This window comes from Monodelphis domestica, chromosome 7 (assembly GCF_027887165.1).
Source record: "Monodelphis domestica isolate mMonDom1 chromosome 7, mMonDom1.pri, whole genome shotgun sequence".
NCBI classification, from domain to species: domain Eukaryota; kingdom Metazoa; phylum Chordata; class Mammalia; order Didelphimorphia; family Didelphidae; genus Monodelphis; species Monodelphis domestica.
Window position 1 is genome coordinate 165631688 of NC_077233.1, and position 17239 is coordinate 165648926.

Genomic DNA, 17239 nt, shown 5'->3' on the forward strand with positions numbered 1-17239 from the left:
TAAAAGGCTACCTGCGGATGTTTTCTGTTCTTGCAGCTGGGTGTGGCTCTTCACAACCCATTTTGGGGGTTTTGGGGTAGATACTGGAGTGGTTTGCCATTTCCTTCTCCAGCTCATTTTACAGACTGGCAAACAGCCTTAAGTGACTTGCCCAGGGTCGCATAGCTAGCAAATGCCTTATAAGGCTGGACTTGAACTCATGAAGAGTCTTCCTGATTTCCAACCCCGGTGTGCTATCTACCACAAGCTAGTTAAAGAAGCAGAAAATAATGACAGTCATGTAAAGGGGCATATGGATGTAAGGAACAAGTGTTGTTCATCACTGAGCTGGAACAGGAGGCTCACGGCATCATGGAAAAATAGAGCTTGAGTTAAGCTTCAGGCTGACAGAAGATAAGGAGGAAGAGGCGAAAGGCTCGAACAAATGAGCACAGTAACAATTTCGTAAGTTTAGCTGAGGCAGTTCATTAACAGAGGCAGGTAAGAGCCAGACTACAGTCTTAAGGTACACTGTTTGGACTTTAATCGGTGATGAAGGCATGAAAGGAACGTGGTTTACCCTTCTACCACACAACTATTTCCCACCCCATCCTCCAAAGAGGCCCTCCGCAGTACTACCTCTGTGGCTTGGCTCACCACTCCCTCCCTATGACAGCATGCTCTCCCTTCCCTTCATCATCTGTTGAATTCCAAACAAACCCTTTTAAAGTAACTCCAAATGACACCTCATCCAAGAAGCTCCCCACCCCAGCCTCAGAGCATCTTGTCTTGTAACTCTCCAACATCTTCCAATTTAGTCAAATTCAACAAAAGTATTGGGCATCTATTTATAAGACATTATACTAGGTATTGAGGCACAAAGGTGACAGCTCTACCTTTTTAGTCCTGACATTTTGTTTATGACATTCAGAAGGTAAGCTGTTTCAGGAATAAAGGAGAGATCCAATATACCCTGAAAAAAGGGGGGAAGGAAAAAATAGGCATGAAGCAAATCAAGAACTCCAGAGGTGGTACCTAAGGACAATCCAGCTAGAGGATGGACTATTTCAACGCAGAGAAACAAACTGAATCTGGGTGAGAAGGTAGGTTAAAACTTCATCTAAGCCATTCCCACAAAATGTGGGTGTCCCCAGGGCTGTTCCACTTCTCCCTCTATGCTATTACGTTGGATTTCATCAGCTCCCATGAATTCAATTATCATCTCATATGCTTATGATTCATAATCTGTTTACTAGCCCTAACCTCTCCCATCCTCCAATCTGTAGTCTCAGAACTCCACTTATCTACTGGACGTCTCAATCTGCCTGTCTCAGACATCTTAAACTCAATTCTATTTGAAACTGAACTATTTTTTCCCCCAAAATCCTTCTCCTCAAGGGGAATCCAGAGAAAGAACTATGGGAGTAGAAACAGAGAAGACAACTGCTTGATCACATGGTTTGATGGGGATCCAGACTCTAAACGATCACTCTAGTGCAAATATCAACAATATGGAAATAGGTCTTGATGAATGGCACACGTAAAACCCAGTGGAATTGAGCGAATTGAGCATTCACTACGGGAGGGGAGGGAAAGAACATAAATCATGTAACCATGGAAAAATTCTTAATCAATTAAATAAAATTTTAAAAAATAAAGAAAAAAATCCTTCTCCCCACACCACCCCCTTCCTTCCCTACTACCATAGCTGGCACCACTATTCTCAAGTCACTAGGGCTAGTTAGCCTCTCATGCCTCATCTCTAATCTGTTGCCAAGTCCTGCTAATTCTCATTCATAACTCTTTGCTTACCCTGCCACCACCCTAGTGGTGCCAGTCCTTTATCACCAAGTCGCTCCCTACTCCAGTTCATCCAACAACTTATCAAAGTGATCTTCCTAAACTTTGAAGTCAAACCCCAAATAGTCCTCCTCCTCCAATTCCTAACTTCAATAAACTCTAGTGACTATTATTTCCAAAATCAAATATGGAATCCTGTTTGGCTTTTTAAGCCCTTCATAACCTGGTCTCTTCCCCAACCTTTGAGTTTTCTTGCACCTTAACCTCCCCCTCCCCCCCAACCCATACTGTCATTCAGTGCCTCTGGTCTCCTTGCTGGTCCTTCCTATCACAAGGTATCCCATTGTTGACTCTTGCTCTATTAATTTTTTGCTTTTAAACATTAACTTCTGTTTTAGAACTGATACTGAGCCAGTTCCAAGGCGGAAGAACTATAAAGGCTAGGCAATTAGTTAAGTAAACTTGCCCAGGGTCACATAGTGAGAAGAATCTGAGCCCAAATTTAAATCCAGGACCTGTCATTCCCAAGTCTGGCTCTCTATCCACAGAGCCACCTAGCTGCCCCTCCAGTCTAAAAAAAGGAGTAAACTGCATCCCGTAAGAAGTTGTGACTCACCCAAAGTCACACAGCTAGTTAATGACAGAGGTTGACTAAAACCCAAGTTTCCCAACCCTCTCCTCTTTCCTGTTACACTCAAGATTCAACCAATGTGTGTACTATTCAATTTCGTCAAGGGAGATTTTAAAAAAAGAAAGAAAAAGTACATAGAAAATGGGAGTTAAACATGAAAATAAACTCTAATATCCTTTTTTTAAAGGTAAGGGAACTTATTAAGTCATCTTTTCTTACAAAATAAAGAAGCAAGACAAATGAAGTGTAAAAGCTAGAGATTTATTGTTATTTTGTGATTAATAAATTGTCAAATTGGCTATGACACTTTCCCACAACTAAATACCACCATTCACCAGTCACCAGTACAGAAGTTGGTTCTTAACCAGACTGAGGCACAAGGCAGAAAGAGCAGACATGTGAATATTATTGGTAACTCAACTTACAACTCTTTGTGCCTGTGTACTACACATTATTCCCACCAAGGAAAAGTGTCAGAACAGATTAGTGGGGCAATATGACCTCCACAACCTTTTTTTGTAGCAAGCAGTTACAGAAGTAATAGAATTGAACTTCAATATTTCCCTTGATTTTATTGGTCTGCACCCATGTTACTTGAACATATTTCAGTTTTTTTTAAAACGATACTCAAGGGAAAAAAACTGACCTAAGAGAATACTGAACCAGTCAGTCAAATATGTGACTAACTTCTAGGTCATCTTTGAATTGGTCCTAAAGGAATGTTCCACCCTAACAGTTTGAGAATTAGGCAAATAGGACTTCTCTGGAAGGCTATATAAAGAAAGCCAAATGCTCTTATTATATAATTAAAACAGCTCTTGATCTTTCATCCATAAATGACGTTTCTATACTACCCAATATCCATTTCAATTCAAATAGATTCTTGGTTACCAGGTATAATCCTGGTCCAATCCGGAGGCAGATTTCCCCCCAAAATGTCTCCTTTCTGAGCCTCTGAAAAGCGTAATGTTCAACTACTCTTATAGGACTACCAAAACACTTCGGAAACGAGTGGCTCACAAATCATTTTAAATTCATTTATTACCTGTGCACAAGAGAAATAGCTGACAAACCCAAGAGAAACAGTTTTATTTTTACATGGTGGTTAAAAGTAATTGAAATATCACGACACTTTCAGTGAAAGTAACATTTCTAATTACAAATCATAATGCATGTTAGAATCGCTACTGTAAAGCTGAAAAGCCTTAGGCAAAAGCACTTTCTAGGAATAATAATATAGTGCTTCTTCAGTCTGCACAAAGACTAAAAGGTAATTTACAGTCAATCTGAGAATGTTGAGACAATGTTACAAGGTACTTTTTCCTGTACAATTAAATGTATACTTAAAGAGATAACCAGGATCAGCATGTTTACTATATTTTAAAGGAAGTTGACTAAACAGCACTTTTGCTGAGAGATGTTTATCAAAGTGGCTGTAAGATTCTATACAATTAGGGAAGTATCTGCTTTCATTCATTTATTCAAATGTTCTCTTTCTTTTTTGGTTACAAGTGTCCTGCTCAGTTATTCCATTGAAATGGATTTTTCTCAAAATGCACAGTTTCAGATGTGCATACTTTATTTTATACAAATGAAGCAAAAATGGTCAGTAAGTGGTATAAATCTTACAGCACTCTGCTAGCAAAAATACATGCCTAAGTCACAATATGCAATATTGTACCACAAATTATAGAATCAAATAATTTGTTTCTTTTCAATACTTTTTATTCTACATAAATTACTACCATAGGCTAATGTTTAAAAAGCAAATAAATTGGACAGTTGCAGGATAAAACCTGTTCATCCAACTGTAAAAGCTGATATCTGTTTCCAAAAATCACAATAAATGCAGAACAAAGAGAAGTGTTTGATGCATGCAACACCTTTGAGTGAAAAGCATTGATTCCCACTGTTGAAAAATAAAACAAACAAAACGAAAAAGCTACTTGCACTCCACCTTAAAATGCATTGTATTGGTTTAGTTTTTAACAGGACAGAATTCCAAGAGTCAAAATGAAATAAAGCAGGTATTTTAAAGATTTAAGAGCCGTTATCAAAAATAAATTACATTTTTTCCAAGATACAGAAATGTTGCTATGATGGCTGGGAGCCCAGTAGCCTTTCGATGGCTGCATTGATATCTCCTCCTGTTGCTATTAGAGCCTGTAAGTTTGCTTCACGGTTCAAGAAACCCATTGCGCTGAGCTGTTCCAGTTGCTGCTGAAATCTGACTTCTGGATTTTGTAACTGCTAGGAGAAAAAAGTTACAAATTTACCAAGAAAAAGCTTTTGACTTAATAATACTACTTAAAATTGTTAACAAATAGAATTTTGTTCTATTCTTTTAATACTCTATAAAGGTCCCCAAATTAAAAATTCTGTAATAAAATGACACTGGAACCAATTTTTTTATTAAAGATTTGAGTTTCAGAAAAAGTGGCTTACTATCTACTAAAGGAAATTCATTTGAGAAGGCTATTAACTATAGCCATTCTGTATTTATTAAATTTCTAATTTAAAAAAATCCTGAATTAAAATAAAATAGAAATTCAAAAAGAAGTTGCACAAAGTTATTTTGCATAAATGAAATAGAAAAGAAAGGATCTTAATGAGCCTCCATTATTGTTTGGTGGCTTTGGGGGGACATATCCCCAACATCTACAGTTATGTTAAGTAAGGGAAATAACAAAATACCTATATCTATCCATCTAAGGAAAAGAACATCACTTAGCAAATACTGTTAAGCATATTTGTAGGTCCATAATTGATATTCAGCAAGTAATTTATTAAATGACTGGTTAAAAATCATGATTTTGTAAAGGCCCAAGAAATTAAGTTCAAATTCAAAATGGATAGCTTTTTACACGCAAAAAAAAATTCCACTTAACGATCATAAACCAGAAAGAACCCCTAATGCTAAATCAATCATGACACATAAGGGATGGAGATTTAGACATATTAAAAACATTACCAGGACAAGGAACTATTGTTTCATTAAGTTCCACATGTATCATCAATTCTTCTGCGGTACTAAAATTTGGACATACTTAATATCCATAAATCACAAAATATTTAGTAATCACTCATCATGTGGAAGACACTGTTAGGCAATGGGGATTCAAGAATGTATACTCACATGAGGTGCTTATATTTTAATGACAAATTGACAACTACATATATATAAAATGACTACAGTAAATGTAATTAAGTTGCACTGTGTCAAAATCCCTTTATTAGAAATTTTTGTTTTTGTTTTGTTGCAGCTGTTAATTATATTTTTTAAAAATCTAAAATGGAGAAAATTCAAAGTGAATTTCATATACTTACTACAATAGTATTCTTTACCTATGAAAATCAGCAGACATCTCATATGGTGATTTTTAGATTTTGCAAAACATCTCTATATGATTACATATTTGAGAATCATTTTTAAAGATTTACTAGATAAATTGCCAGAAAATTTTCCTAAACTGGGTTTGTAGTTTGTTTTTGCTTTTAAAATGCCAAAGTCTGGTGTATAATATAAAAAAGTAATTTGAAGACTAAATTTAGTAATGGTGGCAATAAAGCAGAATCTAGAGGTGTTTTAGATACAAACACAACTTGCTGTTTTAAATCAATTGTTGAAATGTGGCCTTTCATTAAAGATGTTTCTCAAAGTATTATTTAAATTCCTTGTTCAAAGGTTTTGAAATCTGAAACTCTGAAATTTCAATTTTGAAAAAACAAGAGAGTATCATTACCTGAGGATTTGCCCCAGCAAGAGCCTGCAACATTTGTTGAATAAACTGTTGGTGTCCAGGTTCTGTAGTTCCTGATGATGGACTTGTATTTTCACTAGGTGCTGAACTAGACACATTTGTTCCTGTAGAGCTTCCAGTGTTTCCTAATCCCCCCAGGCCAGGAGTAAACCTGAATATATAAATATAAAAGTAAGTCATCAGTCCAACAAAGATCTAGTGATTTGTCATTTCTTTACATGGGAATATTGGCTACACATGCTTGCTTTTTTAAAAACACTTACCGTCTGTCTTAGAATCAACAGAATCAGTTGCAAGGCAGAAAAGGTTAAGGCAACCAGAGTTAAGTGACATTCCCAGGGTCACACAGCTGGAAAGTGTCTGGGGCCGGATATAAACCCATCTCCTGCCTCTAGGCCTGGCTCTCTATCCAATGAGTCCCCTAGCTGCCCCCTTACATGGCACCGTCTTTAAAGATTTAATTTCACCAGACATACAGAATTTCAGAGTTGGAAAAGACCATAAGGGATCATCTTGTAAAAATGTTTCCTTAAAGAAGAATTCTCTCTACAGCATACCCTGGCACAAACAGCCCACTTTATAAGGAATCTAAACCTGCTTTTTGTAACTTCTATACTGCTCCTTCTAATTATGTTCCATTTGACACAAAATAGAACAAGTATAATCCAACTTCCACACGGGGCAATCCTTCAAATACTTAGAGCTACAATAGCCTCCCCTAAAGTCTTCTCTCAGATATGCCCAAGTCCCGTGATCCTTATGTGGAATGGTTTCCTGGTACCATCCCCCCTCAGGATGTGTCCCCTGATTAATGACAAAGGATGCTATCCACACCTCCAGAAAGAATTACTGGAGTCAGAATGCTGATCAAAGCTTTATATTTTTCACTTTAGTTTATTTGGGTTTTTATCTGGGGGTTTTGGTTTTATATGATTATTCTCTTACAAAAATGAACAATATAGAAATGTTTTGTATGATAATGCATGTATAATCCAAATTCAATTGCTTACCAGCTCTGGGAAGGGGAAAGGATGGACACAATTTGAAATCATAAAACTTTGGGGAACTTATGGGGAAATTTTCTGTTACATTTAATTATAAAATAGCTTAACAAAAAAAAATTAAATTAATGTCCCTCCTGAAAATATGATAGGTATTAAAGTACATAGGGAAGTAAAGTCTACTCTGGATATCATACTTCCTTTAATATAACCCACAAAGGTCTCTGCTTTATAAGCTATGTCACCCTACTTATCCAAGCTGAGCTTTCAAGTCTCTTAATTTACTATCTTTTAGATACAAACAACAATATTAAAAATATGGAAATGAGTCTTGATCAATGACATGTAAAACCCAATGGAATTACTTGTTGGTTACAGGGGAGGAGGGAAAGAACATGAATCATGTAACCATGGAAAAATATTCTCTAAATCAAGTAAATAAAAATTTAATTGTAGATTCAAACAAGTTATGAGTGCATCAGGCAACAAAGAATAAAAAGACTGCTTTGAATAGCTTCCTTTTAGTCTGAAAAATAGTATTTTGATGAAAACCAAGGATTCAAGGAGAAAAAAAAAATGAACATTTTCAAAATTATTCATCTAAGATAATCTTACCCTGGTATGAGCCCTGGTGCTTCTGTTGCTAATGTCTGTAGACCTTGTTGAATCTGTAACAAGGCCTGCATCGCTCTAGGATTGGACATTGCTGATAGTGTGTCAGGATTCTGCATCTAAATAAAGAGAAAGAAACCCAAGGGTAAAAATGTAAATCAAAACATGTAAAAATGGATTTGACTTTTTCTTTTTGCTTGATTCATGGGAAAAAATTCCTGAACTCTGAGAACTATCTCATTCCTAAACTCTGGGCTATTTTTTTTCTACCACACAATCTATTAAGCAGGAAAATCAAAACTATTGATCAACTCATTACTGTTAACTCCATTCTATTTACAGAAGATGAACAGACTATTCTAGAGCTAGAGATCCCTTCTTCCAAAAGAATCAAATGCAAGAAAAGAGCCAAGCAATGAAATAAATGGCAACATAACAGGAATTCAAAATCTTGCCTGATATGTAAATATGATTTTGAGGCAAATTTCTGGAGCAAAATATTAGAATCATACAGAACAAGAAGGAAACTTGCTTTAAGCCATCTAATCAAAACCCCTTTCATTCTAGATGGGCAAAGACAAGAGACAAGAAAACTGAGGCTAAGAGAAGTGAACTGATTTGTCTGAATCCATGTAATGAATTGCAAGGCTGGAATACCAACCCAGGTTTTCTATTTCTAAATTCTATATTCTTTCCACTACACTACATATAGACCTTGTCAGTATGTAACATAAGTACATTCTTGATCAGTTGTGGATGCTGTTAAAAATAATCATTACAGTTCTTTAATATTTTTAAAGTCGTGTATAAAGCATTAGTCTCTATTCCTAGCCCCCTCTCCAATATGTATCATTTCATACCATCTACATCCTATGGAAATATTAAATTTAAAAAACCTCAAAATTGACTTCTTTTCTATGTGAATGAAACACTTGTCATTTAAAAAAGCAATTATGATGGGGAAGCTAGGTAACATAAAGGATTGAGCCAGACCTGGAGTCAGGAGGACCTGGGTTCAAATTTGGCTTCATACTTCCTAGCTGCATGACCCTAGGCAAGTCACTTAATCCCAGTTGTCTAGCCCTTGCTATTCTTCTGTCTTAGAATTGATACTAACACAGAAGGTAAAGGTTAAGTAAAAATTATTGACAACCAGTGAAAAAATTTGCTCTCTCTTAAAGCAGATTACATTTCCTCTTTGCAGGGGGGTGGGGGGAGGGGGGAGAAGTATAGGCTACATTATAGTTCTATGTGTCAAACCTCAGTTCAGACTAATACAGTATTTTAAAACACTGATCAAACTCTGAAATCCAAGGACATATCAGTGTGATAGTAACTCCAACAATATAAACTGCAATGCCTCCTTTTGTGGTAGCTAGCTAGCACTCTAGGCAAGTTACCGGACCCATAGATCCTCCCCACAAAAGGATTCATCCACCAGGGGGCCAACCTTCTGTTGAGGAGATGTGATAACTTTCATCTTGTTAATTTCAAGTTTATGAGGAAACATGCTCCTCTGTCACCTGGGCATGACATGTTAGATAAAATGGCAAACAACTGAAGGAATAGCTCTCTTCTATTACACCTGATTATTAAGTTTAAAGTTTGTGGACAAGTAGTAAAGCAGGAAAAAGGTTTTATATTAGAGAAGCCTCCAGAACACTAGGTGCTCAAAAACAAACTGCCTCCATCTCTTCAGAACTTAGGATCTGTTTGCAGCAACAAGATCTGGTTCATATTTACATTAAGCTGAATCATATGTGGACTGACAGTAATGATCAAATCCCTTACTAAATATTTTGCTATCTGCCAGACAAGAACAACGACCACAGTTGCAACAAATCTTTTCTAGAAAGTCATTTTTGAGAGATAGTTACTGCAGACAACTAGCTTACTCACTTGTTGGAGGAAAGTTGGGAGTTGTTGTCTCATTTGTTCTTGAAGCTGAGGATTTCCAGCAAATAGGGGATTATTCAGCATCATCTATGGGGCAAGTGTGCAAACAATTTTAACTAGAAATATTTGAAAGCAGTAATGTTTTGTTTTGTTGCGGACTCTTCATATCCTCTTTAGGGTTTTCTGGCAAAGATAGTGGAGAGGTTTGCCATTTCCTTCTTCAACTCATTTTACAGATGAGGAAACAGGCAAAGAGTGTTAAATGACTTGCCCAAGATCACAAAATTAGTTAAGTATTGAGTCTAGATTTCAAGTCAGGAAGATGAGTCTTCCTGACTCCAGGCCAAGCCCTCTATCCACAGCATCACCTAGCTAACCTATTTAACATCATCTATGAAGCAAGTGTGCAAACAATTTTAACCATTAATATTTTAAAGCTGTGATTATTGTACCTTATTTAACATAATTTATTTCCCAAAAGTCTTGTGTTGGGACTTTAGAAAGAAGAAAGGCTGAATTTGTAGAACATGATAGCCCCTCTACAAATTCAGTCTCTTAAGTAGTATAGCTTTCTCTCAATCATGGTTTTTGTTTTATCAGACTAGTATTTTTGTATGACTATGGCAATGGAATGTCATGTCTTCAGGTAATTCGTTAGAACTTTCTTTGAAACCCCTATTAGCTCTGAGTTCTTTTAAAAGGGCTGAAATTACACCTAGATGACCCTGATAAATGCCAAGAGGAAATCTGGCTACTAAGTTGAATCAACCACTGCAGGAAAAGGCTCAAACTTCTTTACTTTTTACTTGGAATAGGTCTTACTATCAGAGGTGAGAAATATAGTATTGCTATAATTTTAATGTGATCAACATACATGAATGTGCAACTAACAACTAGTAGAGACATGTAAATGTTTTGAGAAAAGTCACAGACTTATGTTACTTTTCTAATGCTAAAGTTTCATGGCTGATTTTAAAACCAACCAATAAGTACTTATTGAGGTTTTAGTCTTTCCCTTAGGGAAAACAAAACATCATCTTGCCATAGAAGTAAAATTATAGATTTAAGGCTGAAAAGATCATTTAAGGCACAGCGGAGTAGCTCAGTGGATTGAGTCAGGCCCAGAGACAGGAGGTCCTGGGTTCAAATTTGACCGCAGACATTTCCTAGCTGTGTGACCCTGGGCAAGTCACTTGACCCCCATTGCCTAGCCCTTACCATTCTTCTGCCTTAGAATCAATACTCTGTAGAGTATTGATTCTAAGATGGAAGGTACGGGTTAAAAAAAAATCATTTAGCCCAACCTCTTTGTTTTACAGATGAAGAAATTAAGACAGAGAACTTGCCCACAGTCACCTTGGGGACAATCTATAAAGGGCAATTTTGAATTCTAATGCTATGTGCCCCCAAGTTTAGGGTTCTATCCAGTGTACCGTCCCTGTAAAAGTGCTTAAAATAATGTCAAGAAGGACTAATTCACTTGCCCTCTTCTAGTTGAAGACCTGAAGGGAGAATAACTATCTTATCTTCACTATCTTCATCATTGCTATCACAAAATTAAAAGAATGAGAATGGGCTATTTTTTTTTGTATCCTCAATGGATTTGTTTTATACATCTGTGATAAAGTATCAGATTACAAATGTTTAGGATCAAAGTAAACAAAACCATACCAATATTTTCCCACCACTCCCCCAATCAGAAACAAAACTAAAATTGAGAACTATATCACTCATTAATCATGCCACTTATTTACTAATCATCAGAACTGTTTCTCTTATGGCTACAATTCTCCTTTCTTGATATTGTAATCTATCAACTTATTCAATTTTGCCACCATATGCACCATTTAAACTGCATCCAAGCTAAATCTATTTTGTAAGTTTATTTAGATAAAATACACCTGATTTTCTTATAAAAATAAAGCTTTGTGACCCTGGGCAAGTCTTAACCCCCATTGCCTAGCCCATAGCACTCTTTTGCCTTAGAACCAATACACAGTATTGATTCTAACACAGTATTGATTCTAAGATGGAAGGTTGTAAAAATGGAGACTTGAATCCAGGACTTCAATCCACAGAAGTCCTTGCTCCACTTCCCCAGAATGCCTTGTAACCTCACCTGGGCTGAGAGCGAGATGGGGTATTTAACCTGGTTGTAAAAAGGCTCTGCCCTCTTTTCCTACTTCCCCTTGGGAGCAGACACGGCTCTCTACCTAGCAGGCATGATGTGAGTGGTCATGAATAGGCTCTTTGGGCTTAGACACGTGCCTCTCTTACTTGTATTTTCTTTATATTTTAATCTTCAATAAACTTCTAAAAATATAATACTCCTTGCAGAGAGAAACTAATTTCTACCCTGCCTTCAGTCTCCCCTAAATTTTAACTGTTACAAGGTAAGGGCTTTAAAAAAAATGCTATCCAAATTTAAGGAATAAAAAAAATTTCTTATTATTCAATTAGAGTATACAAATAAAGAATATTGTCCATTACCAGACACTAAAAAGCTGATAAATAACTTAATATCAAAATTTATATTATTTTCCTTGTCACTACATGGGCCATATATTAAATGTTAGGTTTTATGTATTCTAAAGCCCATGTAAAAATGTCACACTATGTTTCTAATACTTTTGCTTGCATACATTTTAAAAGGACAAAGAGAAATACTCTGCATAATACATATAAAATTTCACCTCCCTTCTACAAACTGCAATATTCTAGTTTAATTCACTGCCCAAATTACTAATTATAATCAAGTATGGGCATAATTCTTTCATATTTGATAACTTTCCCCCAATGAAAATAATGAAATGCAAAGATGAAGGATATACAGAAAATCTCTATTAAGAATTCTTTTTAAGGTATCCTTTGAGCACTTGCAACTGAACACAGAAAAATCTGAATAAAACAAAAGTTAAATAAATAGTACTGTCTCTCAGAAAAAAAAAAATATCTGCTTTGGGCAGCTAGGTGGCTAAATAGAGTACAAGGCCTAGAGTCAGTAGGAGTTGGATTAAATCTGACCTCAGTCCCAGCAGTGTGACTAGCTGGGTAAGTCACTTAACCCAAATTGCCTAGGCCTTACTATTCTTCTACCTTGGAACTGAGACTTATATCAATTCTAAGATAAAAAAGTTAAAGATTTTTAAAAATTAATCTATTTGATAATATTGTTGGCCCACTACAGGTTTTAGAAACAACCAAGTCTTTGGTTAAGAAAAAAATGGTATTTTTAGGTATAGGAGTTTTAAAAAAAATAGATCAAGCCTCAAAGTCCATAGAGTTAGTTCTCTCACAAACATAAGACTATATTCCAAAAATGGGTGTATGTGTAAACTCATAGTCTTTGTCTTATCTTTTCCTGTTAAGAGTTTTGAGGACTGTTCCTGTTCAAATTTACTCAATTGTTTGCCTCTTTAGAAATCAAAGTTAGTCGCTAAAGTTGGACAATCAGGTCCAGATAATAATCTTCAGTAGAAGACAACTGGGTGGCTCAAAGTATTGAGACCAGGCCAGACACTTCCTGGCTGTGTGCCCCTGGGCAAGTCTTTTAACCTCCAGTGCCTAGCCCTTAGCACTCTTCTGCCTTAGAACCAATACACAGTATTGATTCTAAGATGGAAGGTAAGAGTTATTTTTTTAAAAAACTTTGGGGAAAAGCATTAAGTTACTAATTTGTGAAGAGTAGTAATTAAATTAAAAGATTCTTTGTAACTTTTTCTTTGCCAGTCTAAGAAAGACAAATGGAATCTACCTTTCTACTACACTTAATTATCATTTAAGAGGATAACAGCTTCCTCTAAATTAATGTCTTTAAGAGAAGAATTTCAAATTCAATAATCTTGATTAAATAATAAATTTAGCTGTAGCATAAAACATTAAAAATGATCATTTCCATTCTCAACCATTTGATAGGCATTCCTCTAAACCCAGCATATTGCTAATTCAAAACTTTAACAGAACCCAAATGTTCTCAACGGTTCTTACTACTATTCTAATCATATATAAATTACTTGCTGAAAGAACTGAAGATACATTTAACCATATGTCCACAACAGGTATGTACCTATAATAAAAATAACTTAAGACATAATCAATTCATACAGCATGGTACTTCTAGAACATACCTGTGCAGCAAGATCAGGATTCTGGCTTAGTGACTGCATCATACTCCTCATGTAGGGTGCCGATAGCATGTTCTGCATAAGTTGTGGATTTTCAGTTATCTGCTGCAATAAGCTCTGCATTCCTGGTGTGTTGAACATACCAGCTTAAAGTAAAATAAATAAATCACATAGGTTGTTTTCCTAAGGAAAATATACCAAATTCTAATACAATTAGAATTGTTCAAATATAGATGTTTGAAATTCTTCTCTCTATTGGACTATAAAATCTTTTCCATATTTAAAGTATTTAAATATATAATGTAGATGCCAAAAAAGTATAAAGCAATCAGTTACCATGAAAAATGAAAAATCATGATAGGTTATAAAGTGGGGAAAAACAACTACTAACTTTACAGAATCAGAGGGCCTGGATTAAAATCTTACCTATACCTGTTTGATTTTCATCAAGTCATTTAATCACTCTGGGCCTCAGTTTCCTCATCTGCCTCTAAAGTCCCTAAAACCAGCTTTAAATATATGATCCTATAACTTACATAGCAATAATCTCACATTATAAAAGGAAAAAATAGAGGCACTATAATATCATTTAAAAGCTGGAAATGGTAAAGCAATAATTTCTCCATAAGAAAGGTGTGGTATGTAAGGCAGTGTATCAAAAGTAGTGTTTTGAAATACATGGCATTGTCAAATGGTTTGATATCAGAATTTGGTGTGATTTTTTTCAGGGTTAACCATTAAAGGGGCATTAACATCTGCTTTATCACCTCGAAGGACCACAGGACTTTCCCACTTGACCCTGGGAGCTGAAACCACTGTGTTGTTTTCCCCATTAGAAAGCACACTCTTTGATAGCAGGAATTGTCTTAATTTTCTATCGGTATCACTCTGCTTTGCATTTAGTAAGTACTACTAAGTCAAGGCTTTCTTCATTCAAAGTAAATCTCATAAAATGAAGGCAGTAAACTTTGCAACATACTTAATTATCATATTTCATATTGAAATTCTGTATGTGTATGTCTTATCTCCCTTAAATTCCTTTAGCGGGAGTTGTATTTATCTTTGTGTCTTAGATATCAAGTACACATCAGTTCCTAAAACAATGCTTTAACACAGGAGAGCATTTTTGTTTGTTTTTACTCTGGTCCTGTGATTTCCCTGGTATAAGGAATACCCAATGAGGAAATTGCTCCAAATGTCATTATCTGTTATACAACTTGAAGTGTTAGGGAAATACCTGGGATACTGGAGAAATTAAATGACTTCCCCAAAGTTGCATAGCCATTTAAGGAGGGAATATGGTAAAGAAAAGAGCACTAGCACTGGGGACCTGGGTTCAAAACTGATCTCTGACTCTTATAGTATCCTTGGACAAAAATCATCTAACTTCCCTGGTATTCAATTTCTTTATCTGTCAAATGAGATCAAACTATATGGATTCAAAGATCTCTGCTTAGCCAAAGATCTATGACCTTACATGTCAGTAGTGGGACTTGATACCAGGTCTTCATCCCGACAAGACCAAATCTCTATACAATTACACTATATTCTCTCTCTGTAAAGCAGGGTTCTATAAATATATGTTTACTCCATTATCTGAGGCAAAACAGTCAGCCTTAACACCTTAACTTTTTAGGCCTACCTTTCTTATACTTCATCCTTTTCTTTCCTTGAAGGGAAACATCTATATAAATGTTTTAAGGCATGCTCTACTATATAAACCTTCCATTCACTTAGAATTAAATTTACAAAGAGGCATCCATTCTTCTCACCTTTAAATTAAATTCTAGACCCTAACCCAAAATTTCATCCCTTGGATATTACAAAATACTGGATAAAACTAACACATCTTCCTATTTGTGTGAGTGACATTTAAATATTTCTGGTAAAATGAAAAAAATCATTTTATCCTTTTCTACAAGAAGTAGTACAGTCTAAAAGACAGATGATTATACTGACAAGGCTGGGAGTTGAGGATCTTCCTAACTCCACCATAAATTTTATCACTTCTTTCATCTTCAGGCGGTCCACGTAGAAATGATTACTGCATATTTCCCCTTATATCAAAGTAATGATAGGAGAATAAGATAATGTGAAGATGCAATACAATATTTCAGTGTCTACTGGATTACACTACTGTGACAATGAAAGTAAAATGTGTATTTAGGTAATGATTATTTTATTCCACAACCTATACTTTTCAAAATGAAGAAATTTAAAATGACACTAAATAAAAGGAAGATGATATAACAAAAAAATACAAAAATCTTTACATTTGGATAATTAAAAGTAAAGATAAAAAGGTAAAAAATATGGGCATATATGCTTTACTTACCTCCCACTCCAGGTCCCAAATTTGGCAGAGTGTTACTTTGTCCAGTAGAGTTGGTAGTGCTATTGCTAACATTGCTACCAGTGCCACCAACACTGCTGGTGGTGTTACTGCTGGTTGTTGAACTCTGAGTACCAGACTGTGGAGCCCATGGGTTAGGTAAAGGATCTCTATTTTCTGTACGAGAAGGCTGGCTGCCTTCAGCAGAGGGTGAATTGCTCACCAATGATGCAAAAGGATTACCACCAAACTGTACCAGAATGGGAAAAAAGACAATTTGATCAAGCTTAAGCCAACTGCTAAAACTTTTGCTTTCAGTGTCATTTCTAGGTCCTATGTAAAATATTGTTATGAAATATACTTCAATCACACAATATATGAAAATATGAAGTTTATGAAATTTTAGAATAGGTTTCTTACCTGTTCTTGTGCTGCATTCAACATTGGTTCCTGAATATCAGTGTACATACGCCTCAAAGCATTGTATCCTCCTGGTATACTTTCAAGATTACTCAAGGCTCTGTCTTGATTTCTCATCATTTCCTGCATCATTGCTGGATTTCTTGCAAGTTCTAGTGTCTTCAAGAAAAAGAATGCTTCAGCTTACTAAAAAATTCACTGAGGTACACATAAGCTATTTCTATCATTTTTTACAGGTAATTTAAGAGGTTTTTCAGTCTATTATAGTTGAAATATATCTACTTTTTCATTGGTATCAACTCACATTAAGTCTACATTTAAAAAAGTTAATGAGTGTATATCAAATACAATTTCTTTACAGTGCTATTCTATTAATTGACAATAATTTAGAAAATCAAATGGAAGGAAACAAATGAACAATCTATGTCTAAATCTCACATAGATCAAATTAGGAAAGTCATTCATTCAGACTTTGCCTTTAGTGTTAGGTACACAAGACAATTCACATACAAACAATACTTGGATGCCATACTGGTTAAATGCTGTGTAATAACAACCTAAATCACTTAACCTTTTAGTGATCTGTAGAAACTGATACTAAGTTACAGACAAGTTGCAAGAATACAATGGTAGTTTCCATAAAAGGGAGTGAGACACATTGATGAAATTACAGATAAGGACTA

The 17239-nt window shown here is 35.4% G+C and overlaps 1 protein-coding gene across 4 annotated transcripts in view; it reads right to left on the reverse strand.

Moving 5' to 3' along the window:
• Window positions 1-2650: 2650 nt before the first annotated feature.
• The window catches only part of UBQLN1 (ubiquilin 1), a 54986-nt gene continuing 40397 nt past the window's right edge, over window positions 2651-17239 (reverse strand). Inside the window, exons 5-11 of one of the 4 annotated variants that reach the window (XM_007498919.3) lie at window positions 16557-16715; window positions 16140-16386; window positions 13808-13950; window positions 9684-9767; window positions 7788-7903; window positions 6154-6322; window positions 2651-4657 (exon numbers count right to left, since the gene is read on the reverse strand). In XM_007498919.3, the coding sequence (XP_007498981.1) occupies window positions 4505-4657; window positions 6154-6322; window positions 7788-7903; window positions 9684-9767; window positions 13808-13950; window positions 16140-16386; window positions 16557-16715 (1071 nt within the window). In that variant the 3' untranslated portion in view covers window positions 2651-4504. Of the gene's footprint in view, window positions 4661-6153; window positions 6323-7787; window positions 7904-9683; window positions 9768-13807; window positions 13951-16139; window positions 16387-16556; window positions 16716-17239 lie in introns of all 4 variants that reach the window. The other 3 variants (XM_007498918.3, XM_007498921.3, XM_007498920.3) reach the window with 3 other exon arrangements.